General features: G+C 49.8%; 1 protein-coding gene across 3 annotated transcripts in view; it reads right to left on the bottom strand.

Annotated features, from left to right (window-relative positions):
- The window catches only part of KSR2 (kinase suppressor of ras 2), a 416,470-nt gene that overhangs the window by 61,017 nt on the left and 335,963 nt on the right, over positions 1 to 19,490 (bottom strand). For all 3 annotated transcript variants that reach the window (XM_059140070.1, XM_059140071.1, XM_059140072.1), the window contains 4 exons: positions 17,534 to 17,575; positions 16,782 to 16,848; positions 13,027 to 13,075; positions 10,765 to 11,132 (listed from right to left, as the gene is read on the bottom strand). In XM_059140070.1, coding sequence (XP_058996053.1) covers positions 10,765 to 11,132; positions 13,027 to 13,075; positions 16,782 to 16,848; positions 17,534 to 17,575 — 526 coding nt within the window. The remainder of the gene's footprint in view (positions 1 to 10,764; positions 11,133 to 13,026; positions 13,076 to 16,781; positions 16,849 to 17,533; positions 17,576 to 19,490) is intronic.

The following is a 19,490-nucleotide window of genomic DNA, read 5'->3' as shown; positions in this document are numbered from 1 at the left end:
CTACACTTGCCTAGAGGAGCGGGCTGTGATAATGCGTGTGAATATATTTTTGGCAATAGTTATTCATTCACTCCACAAGTATTTAAGGGGGACCCCGGGTTTTAGAGGCTGGGGATGCAGAGGTGAGCCAAGTAGCTGAGGTCGTGCTCTCCCCAGGCTTATGTTTTAGGGTGGGGGAAGGGATGTAAGGAAGAGACAAAAAACAAGCAAATTGAGGAACAAGATAGTATCTTATGGTGAGAAGTGCTCTAAGGAAAATAAAACACAGCGAAGTCATACAAGGGAATGGGGGGGAAGGGCGGCAATGGGGTGCCACTTCGGATTGGTTCCAGGATTCCATGCTCTTCTGGGGTCCTCTAGCTCTGTCTGCTTTTTCTCAGTCCCCTGTGCCCAGTGACCCTCCCCCACCAAGACACCCCACGCCAGAGGGACTCCAGGCTCCGTCCTTGGACAGCCTCCTGCTCTTCCCTGGATGACCTCAGCTGCCACAGAAGCCCACAGCTTCAATCACCACTTCTCTGCAGATGACTCACACACGGTTATTTCCAGCCTCAACCTTCCATCTGAGCTGGAGACTGGTATATCCAGCTCCTTTCTCAGCATTGCCTTGTGGACGGCTTGAAGCTCAGAGAGGTACAAGGTATAAGGCACGAGTCCAAGGGGTCAAATCACAGCCATCCCCTCAGATCATTTTATGTCATAATAAACACAGAACACCTGCTACTTGAAGACCCAAGGAGATCTTGGTACCTGGGAGGAAATACACGCCTCCTGTTAACTGCTATCACTATTATCGCCATCATCGTGGTGAGAATAGCATCCTATTACCATAGCAACTGGGAGATACAAGGTATTGAGCATCTCTGGTGATAGGAGGCATTAAGCTATAGTTTGATCTCTAATTCTTATTACTACCTTACAAGAGAGAAAAAGCTCATCCCATTTTACAAATGAGGAAACAGAGGTGCACAAAAGTGAAGGAATTTACGGTAGACCCAAATCCAAAAGACGGGACATTCCTACTTGTATTTGGGGAAAGTAGCAAGTGATAGTATGGGATTGCCAGATCAGCCTATCTTCAATGGAGTTAGAAGATCTAGCCATACATGTGTGTGTGTGTGTGTGGGGGGGTATGTGTGTGCATCAAAGGGCTCTTGGCCCTTCACCAAAACCCATGTCATTGTCCTCCTGGGCATACAGCTGGCAATTCCTTAGCCTCCCTCATAGTCAGGGGTGGTCGAAGGACTATTCCAGCCCATGACACAGGGGTGGAATGATGCCCACCACTTTTAAGTATGGCTCACGGAAACATCACATGCAACCTCTATGTACTTTCTTCTTTCCCCAGCTAGAAGCAGAGAACTCGGAGCCCTACAGATGGGCCCAAAAGATGGGCTTGGTCTTATATCCCTCCATACCCGAGGAAGAGCCACCAACCATCCAGAAACACCCATCTTGGACTTTTATGTGAGCAAGAAATGGGACTTCTTTTGTATAAAGCCATCAGATACTTTAAGATTTATTTGTTACAGCAGCTGTTACTGTTACCGTGACAGATACAAACCGGAAGTTTGCGTGTTTATTAGGAACACTGCCTGGAAGGCTACACACGAGAGTATTCACGTGACCGCCCCTGGCTATAGACATTACAGGTGAATTTCATTTCCCTTTTTTCACGGATCCACACTTTCAATAACAAGTTATCACTTGCCTAATAAGACACACAAGTTACTTTTTAAGTGATAACAGATGGCCCGCTTGCTAATTTAGAATCTTTGGGATTCGAGGAACGTGGTGGCCAGGGGCGAAGTCTTCACCCAGGCAAGTCCTCGGCTGGTCATACGATCGTTTACCAACAGGCATAAGCAACGTACATGAGATGATGTTAATAATAATGAAGATAATGAGGCAGTGCATTTATAGCCTTTCCTTCACAAAAGTCCCAGGGTGCTTCACATTCCAGCACAATTAAAGGCAGTCACAGACAAAAAACCTTTTCAGCTGTGCTTTATAAAGGGAAAGCAATTCAGCTTTTTGAACATAAAAGGAAGACGATTCCACTAGATGATGGGGGACGGAATCTTCATGTGTTCAGAACCCCAACCCCCACTTTTGTATGTTATATTTAGGACAATCAAACTGGCCTGAAAGGGGAAAAGAAAAAAAAAATCAGAAACCCCACAAGTATAGAGTTACTGGAAAAGCAAGTCAAGATCTCATTCGGGCACAGAGTTACTACGGTCTCTAGTTAGCAGAAGGCAGGGTCCTCCGTCTGTCTGTCAAATAGAGCAGCTTGGCACTATTCTGTTTGAAAGCATGAAAAGCAAGGACTGATTTGGAGTTGGAAGTAGTCTATTCAATACCTCCTGATATCTACCAGATTTAGAATGCTGTGCAAACAAGGCCTCGTGGGATTTCATTACTACCTTGTCCCGGGGAGCCGGGTGGGGCTGGATGTAGGGTGTGCACAGCCTCACACGACTTCACAGCTGCATTTAGACTCTGGGTACCCAGCGACTGGGTGGGACTGAGGACACTTGCCCAATAAGAAATTTTTTAAAATCCTCCTGAAAGCAGTAGGGAAATCCTGTTTTTCCTTCTCCTTCCTGGGGCACCCATGCCAAGCCCCTCTATCACAATGAGTGCCCCTATAGTCCTGTTCCCTCCTACCCCCATCCCTGAGAAAGCCTCCTGAAGTTCGTGGCATTTCCAAATACAGAGGAATCCTACTCAGCATCCCCCACACAGGTGGGGACACTACAGTGACAGTCAGGACACCCCAGAATCTCATTTCCTCTGATTGTGTCCTTCAGGGCTGGGCTACGTTGATGCTGTCACTGCTCTCAACAGAATGAGGTTTTGATACACTGAACCAACTAAATAGCCGAGTCTAAGAGGAGGCAGCAAGCAGCCGGGCCATTAGGAAACTTCCAGAGCGGTGGGAGTTAGCTCCTGTTTAAAATCTCTCACTGGCTTCCCACTGCCATAGAATAAACTCTGCACCTTTATCCATACCTTTGAGACCCTACAGCTCCTCCCTTACCACCCTGCTATCACTCACGTGCTCCATTCTGGTCCTTGAAGGTGCCCACCCCATTCCCACCTCAGGGCCTTTGCACCCGCTGTGCCACTGCCTGGATTGCTCTTTCCCTGCTGCTCCTGCTCATTAGGTCTCAGCTCAAAGGTCACCTCCCCTAAGACACCTCTTCTCAGCCCCTCCTCCAAGCAGCCCTCCCGTCAGTCTGACCCATCCCCCATACCCTTCACAGCACTTAACACAATGTTTAATTATCTTACTTGTCTGTTCAATTTGTTACTGACCGTCTCTTCTCCTAGAATGGAGGAACCATGGGAACGGTGTTCTCAAAACATAGCACTCAGCCATGGGCCCGGACATGTCTTCAGAAGGCACATCCATGAACTCACACTAGCGCTGAAGCTAACAGGTGGTTCTCGGGCCCCTGCTGGCCTTCGCTTTGGGACGTTCCGGGCCCTTACTCCTCTAGGACCCAGCTGCTCACCTCCCAGGGCTGCCTGGCAGAATCACTCGGTGGGGGCTCCGGGGTGTGCAGCTCTTGGCAGTGGAAAAGTCTCGCTCGGGGTAGGACGTGAGAACCAGTTTCTTTAGAGCAAGGGCTCTGAGCCTGAGCGCACATGAGAGATTTCCTGCAGAACTTCCTGCAACTCAGAAAGTGGGTCCTCCCCGAGAGCGTCTGATTGGGACGGAGGGGATTCTTGATCTTCTATTTGCCTTTCTTAAAAAGTTCCCAGGTGATGCTAGTTAGGGGTCTGTGGTTTTAAATAATCTGGGGATTCTAGAAAAAGACTGGCCGGAAGGGGGGCAGCTTGTGGGCCATGGGAACTTTGTCAATTGCTGATATCAATAATACAAGTCTTTTGCAGGGAAAGAGAAAGTGAGTATGTTTTCTTTTCTTTTCTTTAAGATTTGTATTTCACAGAGAGAGAGAGAGAGAGATCACAAGTAGGCAGAGAGGCAGGCGGGGGGCAGGGGAAGCAGGCTCCCTACTGAGCAGAGAGCCCGTTGCGGGGCTCGATCCCAGGACCCTGAGACCATGACCTGAGCCTAAGGCAGAGGCTTAACCCACTGAGCCACCCAGGCGTCCTGAGTGTGTGTTTTGTAAGATAAAGAGCAGGACAGAGAAAGAGGAAGGGAAGGAAGTGTGTGATGTGGAGAATATATGAAAGAGAGGTGTGTGTGTGCGCATGTGTGCATACTGGCCCCATAGTAACTTATAGGGTATTTTAGTACATAAACAGAATCAAAGCTACAAAAAATGAAACTGCTTTAATAAGCCAGTGGCTTGCAAACTGTGGTGTACCAAATCCTCTGGAACTTAAAAAAGACAGAGGCTTTGGCACACTGGACTAAGATGGGGCCTGGCTCTTACAGCACTACAGGTACCCAGGTGCATCTGATGAGATCAGGGGTGGTGAGATCCCATGATATATTCCTGCCTACTCCCCCTGACCCCACTGATGCAGCCAGGGCAACGGAGGATGCCACAAGACTAAAATCAGACATACGTTTGCTTAATTCTAGGTTCTGCCAGGTGTTTGTTCTATGACCCAGGCAAGGGCTCCCTTTGCCTTGTCTGACCTCAGTTTTTGCACTTGGAAAATGGGCACAGTCATAAATGGGAGAAGATCACCGTGCCTGGCTTGAAGCCGAGTACTGGCTGAAAGTTCGTGGACCCTGTTGCCGTTTTGGTGTATGGTGGGGTCTCTGCGTTTATGAACATTAAAGAAATGCCCCTGAAGGAGGGAAACGGTTTTAGACATGATGATCAGCTGTGCCTTCTTCAGCTTCAAAAAAAGGCACCCCAGGGTGGTATGTGGTCTCCAAGTGACCCTGAAGCTCACTGTGTCTTCCTTTCCAGAGAGACAGGGCTGGAGCAGCAGCTAATGAGGGCACTGGGACATGGTGATGTGCCTTTCTGGGAAGACTGGAGAAGCGTGTCTCCCTCCTTAGGCTCACCCTTGGTGACGACAAGGGTAGAGTGGCGGCTTCTCTGCTGCTGATGGAGACCCACAGGCAGAACGCTAACCGCGGAGGGCAGCCCTCTGAACACAGCCCTTCCTGGTCCAGCCAAGGGTAATGGGCTGGGCTGGCGCCTGGTGAAGTCATCGCGTCTGACCATAATGGGAAGTGAGGGCAGATAAACGGCCATTTCCTTGAACTGTGAATGCCTCTGCAGCCATCAAAATACCCTCCTCGGGCCCCCACCCTTTATTTTGGGAGTTTCTCCATTTTTGTCCTTAAAGACACCAGTTCCCACCCCTGCCCATGACCCTCCAAGGGCTGCCTGCTCTCCTGAGCATAAAATCCAGACCTCTTGCCAGCCCTCCGGGCCCTATAGTAGAGGGTCTTGGTGGGGGGGCATCCCAGCTGCCTGAAGAGTCGTATGGGGGAGGTTTTGTACAGAACCCGAGGCCTTAAGTCAGAGACTCTCTGCTAGCGGTTCTCGACTGGGGGTAACTTTGGCCCAGGGACATCTGACAATATCTGAAGACATTCTTGGTTCTCACAACTACGGACTCAGTACTATTGGCATCTTATGGGTAGGGAAGAGGATCCTAACTACCCTACAAGACACAGGCCAGACCCTGTAATGAATGACCCGGCCTCCAATATAGTGCGGAGGCTGAGGGGCTGCTGTAGGCATTGGTGCCGACTTCAACCAGGCATGGGTGCCCTTCTCCCCTCCCCCAGTCTGGCTCCTGCCGGCTTCTTTTCTCGCCTTCCATCCTCTCGTCCTCCCCGACCATGTTCTGCCACCACAGTCTTCTCTCTGGTTTGAAGCACACCCTGCTCATTCCTACCCCAGGGCCTTTGCATCCACTGTTCCTTCTGCTGAGTGTGCCCTGCGCCATGTCTGCAGAGCTGGCTCCTCATACTCAGGTCTCTGCTGCCGGGATCCTCCCTCCCACCACGCTCACCTAAAATAACTCCAGTCCCCAAGGCCCTCTAGCACTGCTCTGGTTTGGTTCCTTCAACAGGCTGAGACCTACTCAAATGATCTCATTACTACACAGCACTAGTCTGTCTGCCCCACTGGAATGACAGCACTCTGAGAACAGGGTCCATGTCCATCTTGCTCGCCACCCTCCCCTAGCATCCAGCAAAGTCCCTGGTACTCAACGTCTTTACTAAAATCTGATGACTGAATGCGTGACTGGACAAACATTGGGGGAGAATGAGTTTTCAACCTGTTGGAGGATCAAGTGCATTGTTAGAGAGCTGGGCTCCCATCCTGGCCCTACTTTACTCTCCTGGCCTCAGTTTCCTTATCTATAATATGGCCCAGATGCATTTAGTGGGATCAGGCTCCTCCTAATGAGGCCCTCTTGGAGACATCAACTGTAGCATTTTGCTTTAGTCTTGTCCCCATGGCACCCAGCTAAAGTAGTTGGTCCACGTTCCTGTCACTAGACAAATAATAAATTTCTTCCCACTAAGATCTTAATTATTTTGTCATTTTGTCTGGTCTTTAAAAACAATTTTTTTTTAACTTTCCTGTTTCCATTTGCCTCTGCACCAACTGGACACATCCAGCATCAGCCCTGGGCACACAGTAGGTACTCCCTGGTAATATTCCCCACGGTGTGGCTCCCACATGTTAATCAGATTCGAATGGACTGGGGAGCTTAGTTAGAAAGTCTTAACCTGGGGCGCGTGGGTGGCTCAGTGGGTTAAAGCCTCTGCCTTTAGCTCAGGTCATGATCCCAGGGTCCTGGGATCGAGCCCTGCATCAGACTCTCTGCTCAGCAGGGAACCTGCTTCCTCCTCTCTCTCTGCCTGCCTCTCCGCCTACTTGTGATCTCTGCCTGTCAAATAAATAAATAAAATCTTTAAAAAAAAAAAAAAAAAGAAAGAAAGTCTTAACCTTCAGAGTGACTCGATTCATTAGGTCCAAGATGATGTGACAGACTGAATACTGGAGCCCGAAGATATCCAGGTTCTAACCCTGGAAACCATGTATTGCAAAAGGGACTTGGCAGAAGCTGAGCGTCTTGAAATGAGAGATGTTTCTGGATGGCTGGGTCCTAGACGCACTCACAAAGATCCTTATATGAGAGAGATCTGACTGCAGAAGCAGGCCATGTGCCCACGGAAGGGAGGGGCGATAATGCTGGCCTTGAGGATGGAGGAAGGGGCCACAAGCCAAAGAATGCAAAAAATGATCTAGAAGCCGGAAAAGACAAGGAAACATTCTGTTCCAGAGCCTCCAGAAAAGAGCAGCCCCCTTGACTTGAGCCCAATGAGAACCACTCTGGATGTCCGGCCTTCAGAACTACAGAACAATAAATGTGTGTCACAGTAAGCCACCAAGTGTGTGCCCATCACCACACCCCTAGGAAACTTGACACTGGGAGCACCCAGCATCTGCACCGGCAGGGCCTTCCTCCCTTTGCTGGCTCTGACGTAGGAGGTCTAGGAAGAGCGTACTTCGGGAAGCATCGCTCCAGGGCCGTTCCAAGCTGCTTTTCAAACCAGAGCATTTTTGTCAGTATCAGAGGGACTCTGCTCCAAGCACCTACTTCTACCTCCTGATTTCGCAGATGGGGACACTGAGGCCCAGGCAACTGCAGGAAGACAGAAGGAGGAGAGATGTTTCCTTTCAGCGCCATCGGCTTTCAAATTCCACTTGGAGTTTTATAAAATGAGCGATTGTGCCGACTGCCAATAGCTTTGCAACAATCTCATAATAACCCAATCGTGAAACGATTTAGCAATCCTGCTGCTAATTGTATTTGTGGATAGAGCAATTGGGTAACTAGTCGGTTATTACTCATTCCCCAAGAGCCATACACATCGTATTACAGGGAAGCTAATCTTAGAAATACTTGTTAACTCCGATGATAATTACTAAGTAATTGGCGAGAACACGCCATTGTGAATTTAGCTGGAATATGCCAGGTAATTATCTGGTCTTATGTTCCCTGTAAAATAAATCCAGGGTCCAAAGATTGTTCTAGTTGGCTGGCTCTTGTCCAACCATGGGCCTCGGCCAGCCAATTACACGGATGCAGGTGATTAATCAAATTACTCAAATATCGGGTTTCGAACTGAACATTCCGATAAGAGATCTGATGGTCGACAAGTGGGCGGTGCTGAATGGGAGAAGGGGATACACAGAGCACCCCCTGAGATACATATATAATGACACAATAATAGGGAATAAATACCACTTCTTTGGGGCTCATCTGGCTTCTTCACACAAAATACCAAAACACTTCAGAGACCAATTACATGTCCCAAAGCTGCAGAGTCTTTATCAGGGTGCCAGGAAAAGGCTGCGCTATTTGTGAAATCTGCAGGCAGTTATGGTGCTTGGGGGTGGGGGTGGGGCAGAGTTTGCACATAATAGAAAGGGGCCACAAACGCAGCTGGCTTATAGGATGAGTGACACATTTCCATAATGACCACTCATTTCTCAAGGGGGGCTGCTGACCGAATCAGTCCACTTTCAATTAGCCCCTGGGAAAGAGGGGAGGGAGGCTTGGGGTACTGGGCTCTACCAATAACCCTAAGGAAGTCAGAGGGCGGGGGGTGGGGGGCGAGAGGTCCTTAGAAGGACAGGAGATGGTGGGTTTTGTGTTTCTAGTTTGGGGACGTCTAAAAGAGGGGTCAGAGGGCCAGAAGGTAAGGAGCTGACCAGAGAGGAATTTGGGGTGACGGGCTGGTGGGAGCACTAGGCAGAAGACCAGTGTGTGTGTATGTGTGGAGAAGATCACCTTCCCACCAGATGTGTGTACCCCAAATAAAGGGCAATGCATGAGGACAATACATTCTGGATAACAAAGAGAGGAGGAAAGATGCTGTGGCAGGTTGTACAAGTGGCCACAAATTGTCCCTCTCCCTGCATCTATGCCCCTGCAAACCCTCCCATGCAGAGGCAGATTCTGTTCCTCCAAGCCTTGAATCTGGCTTGACCACGTGACTCGGTTTGGCCAATGACCATCGGTCAATGTAACAAGGACAGAGGTGTGAAAGGCACTTGCCCATCAGCACTCGACCTCTTGCTGCCCTGGGAACCCTGAGACCACCCTGGGAATGAGCCCAGGCTAGGCTGTTGGGGAGTAAGAGACTGTGGGAAGGTACGCAAGAGTGACCAGCCCCCAGTCTGATCTGCCAGATGACCACAGATATGTCCAAGAACCCAGCTACGGGGCCTGGCTCAGTGCAGACCTATCCACAGAATAGAGGAAAACTCTGAAGGGTGGGGGGTAGTTTGTTACTCAGCACAAGCATACTGATACACTCACCTCGTGAGAACAGCTAAGCCCCCGAATATGATCTAAGCTGGGAATGTCAGGGCTCCTTCTGTACTGTTCAGGGTGGAGAACCACCATTTTTACCCTGGTTTAGGGAGGATTGAAAGGCCAGCTCTCGATCTCCAATCCTTCCAAAACACTTACCATGGGTTACATGGATTCAATCCATCATCTGCACAGTCAGGGCTGACAGACAATAACACACCTTCGTCGGGCCACTGAGATCTTATAAATGGGCTCAAGGATGCTTTGTGTCACAAGGGACCAGACCAAAGACACACCAGCTCTTCCCTGAGCTCACAGCTCCTGCCAAGTCGAGAGACTTGTGCATTTGGGATCTCATTGCTTGAGCTGGGAATGGGAAGGAGAGAGCGGACTCTCGGCATCCCAGGCCGCGCCAGGAATGGCACTGCTGTGGTCAGTCCTAAAGTAACAGCAAAGCAACAGCCAGAGTTTAAAAACACACCAAAGGATTGTTTCACAATTTTCAACTTTCAACTGAAGTGATTTTATTTTTTCTCAACACCCCATGTCCCTGGGCGAGATTAGAAAGCAAGTTCAGGAAAGTTGTTATCACCCAACATTTTCTTAATGTCAGATTTTCTCACTACCCTTCCTGTGCAGCTAGAGATCAGGGATCCTGGATATTTAAAATAGCAATCCTGAAGACGTGCAAACGTAATATGCTGCTTTCATGAAAGTCAGAATAACAGTCATCACGATCTTAGCCCACAGTTGGCAAAACTAGGGTCTGGGGGCCAAATCCAGCACATCGCCTGCTTTTATAAATAAAGTTTGATTGGCACCCAGCCAATTTGATCCACGTGAACAGAGTTGAGCAGTTGTTACAGAAACTCTGTGGCCGGGGCACATGGGTGGCTCAGTGGGTTAAGCCTCTGCCTTCGGCTCAGGTCATGATCCCAGGGTCCTGGGATCAAGCCCCACATCGGGCTCTCTGCTCAGCGGGGAGTCTGCTTCCCCCTACTCTCTGCCTGCTTCTCTGCCTACTTGTGATCTCTCTCTCTGTCAAATAAATAGAAAATCTTAAAAAAAAAAAAAAAAAAAAAGGAAACTCTGTGGCCCATGAAACCACATTCACTACTGGGCCCTTTACAGAAGAAGTGTGCCAACCCCTGATTGGATCCAATCAGTTCAATTTTCATATGGAGACTGTGAGTCTCAGCGCTGTTGTTCCACAAATACTAGGAGCACAGGGGGCTCCGAACCAACTTTCCTAGTTTCCCACTCGGTGCTCTCCCCGTGGCACTGGTCTGCCCAAAGAGCTCTAGAATCAAAAGTATTTTCTAGAATCTCAAACCGTAAAAACCACACAATCGTGAACGGCAGAACTGGAGATACTCCCTTCGCGAGAACCATGCCTTAACCAGAAGCCCCCGCTTCTCAACCCTGCCAGAGGCAGGACTCTGGGACTGGATTCGAGGGTGGGGGGCCCCGGGCAGGACTGACCTGGTGATGATGGCCAGGTGGGGCGGGCTCATACAGGCGCCCATGAAGAGTACCACATTCTCGTGCCGCGTCTGCCTGTAGGCCATCACCTCCCGCTTGAAGGCCTTTAACTGCTCCTCGTTATCCCTCTCGATGTCGATCAGCCGGATGGCCACCTCCCCGTGCCAGCGGCCGTGGTACACCTGCCCGAAGCGGCCCTTGCCGATGAGCTCGCCGATCTCCAGCTGCTCAAAAGGGATGTCCCACTCCTGCAGGAAGATGCTGGTCTGGCTGGCCTTGCGCGGGAAGCTCCGGGCTGAGAGCAGGGACAGGTTCATCTCCTCGAAGTCGTCCTCTGACTCCTCAGCCTCATCGTGGCCTTCTTCATTCTGGGGTCAGAAAAGGGAGAGTGGTCAGAGCGGCACCTGCCACTGCTCCGCCTTCCTACGAGTTTTCCCTGGGTCCGGACACATCCCTACGTGCATTTTTTGGGGGTGGGGGACATGTATCTATTCGCCCCAGGTTGTTTCTGTCTAGAATCATAGAAGAAAGAGCTGAAAGGGAGATCGTGATAGTCCAATGCTCTCTTGCCAAGGGGGAAACTGAGGCTCCTTCCCCCTTGCCAAGGGGGAAACTGAGGAGAAATGATGGGGGACCACCCATGCTGGTTTGCTGGAGGCTGCTGGTTTAGGCAATGGAAGCCTCCTGGGGGAGAGGGTGCCTGACTGGCTCAGTCGGTAGAGCATAGGACCCTTGGTCTCAGGGTTGTAAGTTTGAGCCCCACATTGGGTGTAAAAATGACTTAAAAATGAAAATACCCTTGGGAATCCCTTCAGGCCCAGCAAACGGGGGTGCTTGGTCACCCCGGGAGGTTGCTTGACATCACATGGCCAGGCAGAGCTGGGGCTGAAGAACAGGTGTCTCGATTCCTAATCTCCAATGCCCTCCTATTCCGTCATGATATTTCGACCTGACTGCTCATGCGTGTGTAAGACAGACAACAGGCTGAACTGTGGATGCATCAGGGGTCTGTCTGCACAGAACACCTCAGCAGGGAGTGCCTTTTGCTTCCCCCAGGGGATTTGGAACTGAGGAGTCTGAAAAGGGAGAGGTCAGAGCTCCTCTACACAGGGCAGACCCCTGGGCTTCCTCAGCCGCTGTGAGGACAGGGTATAGAAGGGAGGCTCTTAGGAGGGCTTACTTAAATTGGACAAAATGAGCTGGAATCTGGTCTCTGTGTGACTTTGAGTGAACTGCTTGACCTCTCTGAGACTTCCTTCTCTCATCATAAAGTAAAGCTAATAAAACCTGGCCTCTACCCCCGAGATGGTGTGAGGTTTTCAAGGGATGAGAGCCCTTGGACATGCCTGACCATTTGCATCCAACAGCCGCTGGCTTCCAGAGAAAATGCAGATTCCTGGGCCCTACTCAGAGCTACAGAATCAGAGAAGAGAAGGCCGGGGCCAGAATGCTGCATTTTTGTCCCCGCAGGAATGCTTAGGTGTGACCATCGAATCATTAGACACTGAAGGTCCGGAGACCTGACTTCCCAGCGTGGTGCCGGGACTGTCCTGGCCCTTGGGTTCTTTTACCGTATGAGTGAGGAAGCAGCAGGAGCCCCAGCCAGTGGGGATTCCCAGAGGCTTGGGGCCTGACGAGGCAGCCTGAGGTCCTCCTGCCCCCAAACCTGAGCAAGCTGCCCCTTGTGGCACACTTGGGAGAAATGACACACTTTTCATTGGTTGGCTTCGCCCAGGATCATTTTTCAACTAGCCCAGTAATTGCAGAAAGGACATAATTTTCTCTGGGCTCTGCTCCGTTCGCTTTAGACACAGCGACAGTGCTGCATAGTCCATGGTTCTAACTCAGGACACTTCATTCGTTCCTCCAGTAGTTTCGGCAAATGGAAAAAAGCCCCAGAACATTCTCGAAAGCTCGCGCCAAGCTCCTTGTCCCTGGGGACCCTGCCTCCCCTGGTGTATTCTTTGGAAGGCAGTGGGGCACAACCTCCTCATATTCACCTGGCCCTAAGCTGACTTTTCAACTAAGAATGCAAATCTCTTGGCAACTTCTGCAAGACTAGCTTTTCCATGATGCACACCATATAATAGCCCATTAGTCTCAGTGCCGGGAGGGGCCCCCCGCCACTTGTCCGGAGTTAGAACATCCATCAAACAGGGTCCCCCGGCCCCGACCCACCCCAAGCCCTCTGCATCATCCATCGACCCTGCCAAGGGCTGGGCAGCCCCAGGAAAAAGGTGCTTCTCGCTCTCCGAATCTCACCTCTGAAGTTGGCTCCACTTCAATTTGAAGTAATGGATTTCCTTCCAAGCTTTAAAGAAAGGAAAAGAAATGTGACCCTCAGGTGAAAAGGAGGTCGGTGTCTTGTTTATCCATGTATGAAGTCTTAGAGTGAGAAGCCCTCCCCATCAAGGCTTAATCTCAACATTCACTTCAACACTTGGGTCCAAAATGATCCATAACCTCGCCATGAAAAAGCAATGACAAGGACACTGTCTTAAATAGATTTTCGGGACTGCTCAGGGCCTCATTTTTCTTTATGGCTTCGGTTTCCACTGATCTGGAAGCTTCCTTATACACTGGCCGAAATGCCACGGGTGGAAGAGTTCTCAGAGCCCCGGGTGTTTGCTAGGAAAGGATTAACGAGATTGCTCAAGTTCACTTGGGTTGGGAATCTTACGGGAGAACCTTAGGGTTTGGGATTACAGGCACTGCCCGCTTTCCGCAAGCTGGCCTCAAGCCACTTCTCTTTTATGAAAGGCTGACACTGATATCTACCAAAAGAAATTCAAAGAGGGTTTTTGCTTTCATGGAAAAGGGTAAAAAGTGAACATCGCATACAGCTTGGTTTTGCACTGAGCCATTACAGGGCGTCGTGCACCCGAGCAGTGTGAGGGCTGCCTCCAAGCTCCTTCCCCGGGACGTACCCTGGGCATCTCAGCATCCGGCCACCAGAGATGTGACCTGTGTCTACGAGCATCTGGGCTTCATCTCCGTGTACTTTGCGAATCCCTTAGCAAGATGTGTCCTAAAGTATCAAAAAGCCTAAGAGAAGTAATTTTGGGGGTTGGGGGACACCCCCAATTTTTCCATAGAGATGAATGATAATTGCTTCTTTGCGTGACACTCTTTTGGCTCATGAAAGGTTTCCCAGGCACGCTCTACTTTCGGATAGCGGGGAAAACCTGCGTGTGCCAGGACAGGGGCGAGGCCGTCCAAGGGATATGGAGTTGGAACTGGAACCGGCTCCTGACTTTGAGAAATATTTCATTACTACCAAAGGGAACGAAAGCAAGCACGGAGACATTGTGCAGAAAGGCTAAGCGTGACAAGGGCCCAGAGTTAGGTATGAATCGAGTAAATGGAGTACTGTGGAAATGCCCTGGAGAGATTACTGGACGTCTGTTGAAAATCCTCAATGTTTGAGTTAGCTGGATGTTGCCAATTACATAGAATCAGGATGCGTGGAATGGGAACGAGAGAAACCGTATTGGACTGGAAGACACAGGTGTGTGTGTGTGTGTGCACATGTGCACATGCGTGTGTGCACACACGTATGAGTCCACACGCGAGGGTGATGCAGTTATGAGGTCCTGTGCTGCAGCTGGGCTAAGCTTGGGCTCCTGGTGCGGGGGTGCTGGGGGCCACAGGGTGCTTGCGTGTGTGCGTGTGAAGTACGTGTCGGGTATCACGTGGGTGTGATGGGATGTGCTCTGTGTAGGGGTGGTTCCGGGCGCATGGGAGTGGTGGTGCCTCCTGGGGATGTCGTGGGCACATTGTATGTTGACAACGTAGCTGGGTATGTACTGGGGTGTGAAGGCTTTGTTGGAGCACATGGTATGTGATGGGCACGGGAGGTGTTTCTGGGGATGTTTTCAGAGGAGAGGGTGTGTGTGTGCGTGTGTGTGCGTGTGTGCGCGTGTGTGCGTGTTCTGGGATGTGTTTTCAGAGGAGAGGGTGTGTGTGCATGTGTGTGTGTGCATGTGCGTGTGTACATGTGCATGTGTGCATGTGTGTGGGTGTGTAGGGCTGCAGAGAGACAGTGATTGGGCTGCTGAAGGCCCAGAAAAGCTGAAACCAGGGGCAGGAAAAAAATCACAATGAACACCTTGCCCCCTTTCTATTTCCCCTGGGGACGCTTAGCAGATCCCCCTACCCACCCCTCATTTGAGGGGCCACTGCTCTCCTGACCCTGAGACCCCTCTGACCCAAGACCCAAGAAGTTGCTGACCCTGCAGACAGAGCCAGTCCACTTGCTGGAGGAGCTCCAGGTTAGAGGGAGCCTGAGGGGCTGGAAGAATGAAAAGAAGGGGAAAGAAGGGAGGGTCACAAAGTGCTGTTTGCTTTCCTGTTAATGAGTTATTTGCAGTCCCGGGAAGGCCAAATGAAAGCACCTGGTGACAGCTGAAATGCCCCGAACTTAACGCCTTGAGGAGAGCTGGGTGGAACAATGCGCTGGATTCCCTCTCACACCCAACAACAAAGCAGGCAGCCCTCCTCTGCTGGCATCCAGGCGTGATTACGGCAGCCCGGCAATTAAATTATTTCCTTCCGTGAAGAGTTAGTGCCCATCGCTCCATGCCCGTTAAAGCAGATCACAGGCAGCTACTGAATTTCGCGGGCACTCCCTGCCTGCCAGTTAATAACCTGGGGTTCGTCTTACACGAATTGTGGAACTCGTGTATGCGCAGCAGAGAAATGATCCGGAGCTGGATGTCAGCACAATATTCCCAGCAAACTGCCGCTCCTTCGATTTCACAGATGTGCTACTTGGGTCTTTAACAAAGTCCGTAACCCGGGTCAGAAAGGATAGAGTAGTTAGGGGAGCAGAAGAACAACCAAGGAAGAAAAAAATGTCAAATCGAACCACCAAGGAGCCAGTCAAATCGAAATCAGGTCCCCTAGCACGCCCTCCACTTCGGCCACAACCAAAGAAGTGAAGTCAAGGGAGGTGGTTTGGGCTGTTGGGCTACACCAACAACAGACCACCTGGAAAGAGTCTGTGTCCCAAGGACGCCTGGAGATGCCACATGCAAAGGCGTTCATTGCAGTGTTGTTTACGACAGTGATTTATGCGAAGATCGGAGATGGGGCAAGAGCGAAACAATGAAGGACATTTTCCACATCAATAATGATATTTTACAGCCCTTAAAAACAATGCCTATAAAGAGTCTAGAAAAATACGGAAAATGCGATGCTATAGCTTTACGGGATGACAAAGCCGGCTGGAAACGGCAGAGACCATGAATCACGAGTATGTAAAATATGAATAGAAAGAACACACGTCAAAGTTCTAAGAGTGCTATGATTATGAGGGATGATTTTTCTTTTCTTTTTTTATAGACAAGTCCATGTTTTCCAAAATTAGCTTAGATTATTCTGATAACGGTATAAAACCAGAGGTCAGCAAACTTGGTCCATAAAGGGCCAGATGGTAAATATTTTGGACTTTGCAGACCCTACAGCCTCAGTAGCCATGAAAGCCATATAGACAGTATGTCATAAACAAATGGGCGTGGCTGTGTACCAATACATCTGTATTTATAAAAACAGGCGGCAAATTGGATTTGTCCCATAGACTGTAGTTTGCTGATCCCTAATCTAACCCTGAGTTGTGCTTTTTTATGCTTGCACAATTTGTGCAAGACGAACCCCAATTATACTTTTTAGAGGTGGGCAACAATGATATACAACAACTGTCCTTTCGTTAGCTCTAGCTATTTCCGAAAGTTATCTTTCTGATCACAGAAGTGTCTGGGGATCCTAAGGAAATGGTCCAGCCCCTGGAAATCACCCTTGACAAGCAGGGCCAGGACACGAAGCAGAGCGGGCTCGTCCGCTGGGTCCAGGCCGAGAGAAGCCGTCACACTCTCCCTCTCTTTACCTGAGTCATTCCCTACGCCTCTCTCTCCCGCAGTCTCCCACTCCGTCAATTCCAGGAAGAGGAAGCAAGAAGACAGAGACCCTGAGCAGACTGAAGACCCAGCACCGGAGAAGGAGGTCTCTCTTCTACTTACATTGGATTCGAGGTCACTGGATGCAGGATGACCTGGGGCGCCCGGGTCGGCGTCTCCGGCACCACATCTGAGAAGCCAACAGGAGACAGTCAGAATCCCAGCACGGAATCCACAACCTCCCCCAAGGACCTGATTCCTGGCAGATGGGGCAGCTAGTAACTTCTCACCAGACTGTGGACCATTTCCTTAGGATCCCCAGACACTTCTGTGATCAGGGGCTGGCCAATCCCTTCTTTCCCTTCCTCGATCACTTGAACTTGTCCCGCTCACACGCACCAGTATTCCAAGATGGCACCCTGGACAAAAGGTCCCACTGACGACATGAGAGCCCCGAGCTTCTGACCGGAAGCCCCCAGCTGGTCAACTCCGAACCGCCCCCCCCACCACTCCTGAGTTCCATGTGGTGAGGCCACACGGTTTCGCATCTCCTGGTGCCCAACACAGCCCCTCCGAGCACCTACTACCACGTGGCTCTGGACCCCTCCTCACCCTGGCCTGTCCTTCTACTGCAGGCCACTTCTCGGGCTGTTCTCTTGTGCCTCAGGTTCTCCTTGGTACCACGGTGCCCTTGGGACCACCCAGCCTCTCCTCTCCCACCTCCATGGCTCGCCATGATCCTGGGGGCTGGTGTTTCCACTCCTGCCCTCTTTGAGCTCGACCCCCCCCCCCAACAACTCTTGCCTTCATCCATTCCAGCAACGCATGCCCCTCTGAGGGCCTGCTTGGGGGGGCCTGTGAGCCCTTGGACTCACCTGGGAAGATGAACTGCTGCTTGTATTTGTAGTAGTGGGATGCTTGCAAAGGAAGGAAAATACCAAAGTCAGTGCTGTCCCTGGGCTGTGCCTTCAAATTACAAATCGGGCTCCCACAGCCACGGTGTGGGTTCTCTGCCCATCCTTGAGTGTTACCAGATTCCTGCAGACACCCTAAATTACAAGGGACTGAGGGCATGTATAGAAGAACCCGAGCGCTATACATCCAAACCAACCTCCCCCTGCAGCTCCCTAAAAACAGAGCGTCTCACCTCAGAGAATCACCAGGGCACAAACCCATTTTTGTTAACCACATAGGGTCACACATACACAAAGTCTTTGTCAAGCCATAATATAAAATATCATTTTTTTCCCTTAGCCAGAGTGATTAGAGAGGCTTTAAAAAAATACTTTACGATACAACGAGCTACGTCTCACACCTGTTAGGATGTCTACTCTCCAAAAGATAAGAGAGAGGTGCTGGCGAGGGTATGGAGAGAGGGAAGAGTGTGGGGCACCGTTGGTGGGAATGCAAACTGGTGCAGACATTGTGGAGAATGGTCTGGAAGGTCCTCAAACAATTAAAAATAGAACTACTGCAGGATCCAGCAAGCCCATGTCTCAGAATATGTCCGAAGGAAATAAAATCTCTATTCTGGAGAGATATCTGCCCTCCCATGTTCATTGTGGGGTTATTTATAGGATCTAAGACATGGGAGCAACCCAGATGTCCCCTGATGGATGAATGGATAAAGCAAATAGTGTGTGTGTGCACACACACACACACACACACACATACACGTGTGTCACACCCCCTGTATATTTACATATGTACACACAATGGAGTACTATTCAGCCATAAAAAAGAAGGAAATCCCGCCATTTGCAATCACATGGATGGACCTCGAGGGCACTGTGCTAAGTGAAATAAGTCAGACAGAGAAAGATAAATACTGTATTATTACTACTTAATATGTAGAATTTGACAAAACCATATTTATAGAAACAGAACCAGCTGGGTTAGGGGATTGGCTGAAGGTGGTCAAAAGGGTACAAACTTCAAGGGATAAGACAAGTAAGTCCTGGGGATATAACGTGCATCACAGGGACTATAGTTGACAATACTGCTTCATATATTTGGAAGTGGCTGAGAGCATAGATCTTGCAAGTTCTCAACACGAAGAGAAAAATTTGTAGTTGTGTGTTGGAGATGGAGGGTAAAAAGACTGGTGACCATTTTGCAACCTCCTACATGTATCAAATCATTATGCTGTGCGCCTTCAACTTATACAATGTTATATGTCAAGTATATTTCAATAAAATTGGAAAAGTATGCATTTCCCGTGTTTTCCAAATTTTCTGCATTGAGCATTGTGTGAGCATTCCTGCTGCTGTGGTAACAAATTAGCACACGCTTGGTGGCTTAAAACAACATGTTTACCTTCTTATAATTCTCAAGGTATGAGAAGTGTGGAATGAGTCCTAAGGGGCTAAAATCAATGTGTTGGCAGGGCTGGTTCTTTCTGGAAGCTCCAGAGGAAAATCAGTCCCTTGCCTTTTCCAGCTGTTAGAGCCCGCATTTCTTGGCCCAGAAGCCATCACTTCAGTCTCTGCTCTGGTCCTGACATCACTTCCTACCGACTCTGACCTTCTCATCTCCCTCTTATACGTCCCCCTGTGGTTTCATCTGGATAATCCCACCTTAATTTAACTCAACTCAGGATCCTTAACTTCATCACATCTGCAAAGACAAGTCACATAAAAGTATCACAGTCACAGATTCTGGGATTAGAGCATAACCATCTTTGGGGTACCATTATTCTGCCCACCATGAGCACGAGTTGATCTCTATATTTAGGGATAAAAGAACTTTCCTCAATTTTGCTGCTGACTCACCTACAATTCATTTCACTTCCGGTTCATTCACCAGAGACCAGCTGTTCCGGATATCCCCAGG

The sequence above is a fragment of the Mustela lutreola genome, chromosome 11 (assembly GCF_030435805.1).
Source record: "Mustela lutreola isolate mMusLut2 chromosome 11, mMusLut2.pri, whole genome shotgun sequence".
Classification (NCBI taxonomy): domain Eukaryota; kingdom Metazoa; phylum Chordata; class Mammalia; order Carnivora; family Mustelidae; genus Mustela; species Mustela lutreola.
The sequence above is the reverse complement of the archived record's forward strand: the minus strand, read 5'-3'. Positions and strand labels throughout refer to the sequence as shown.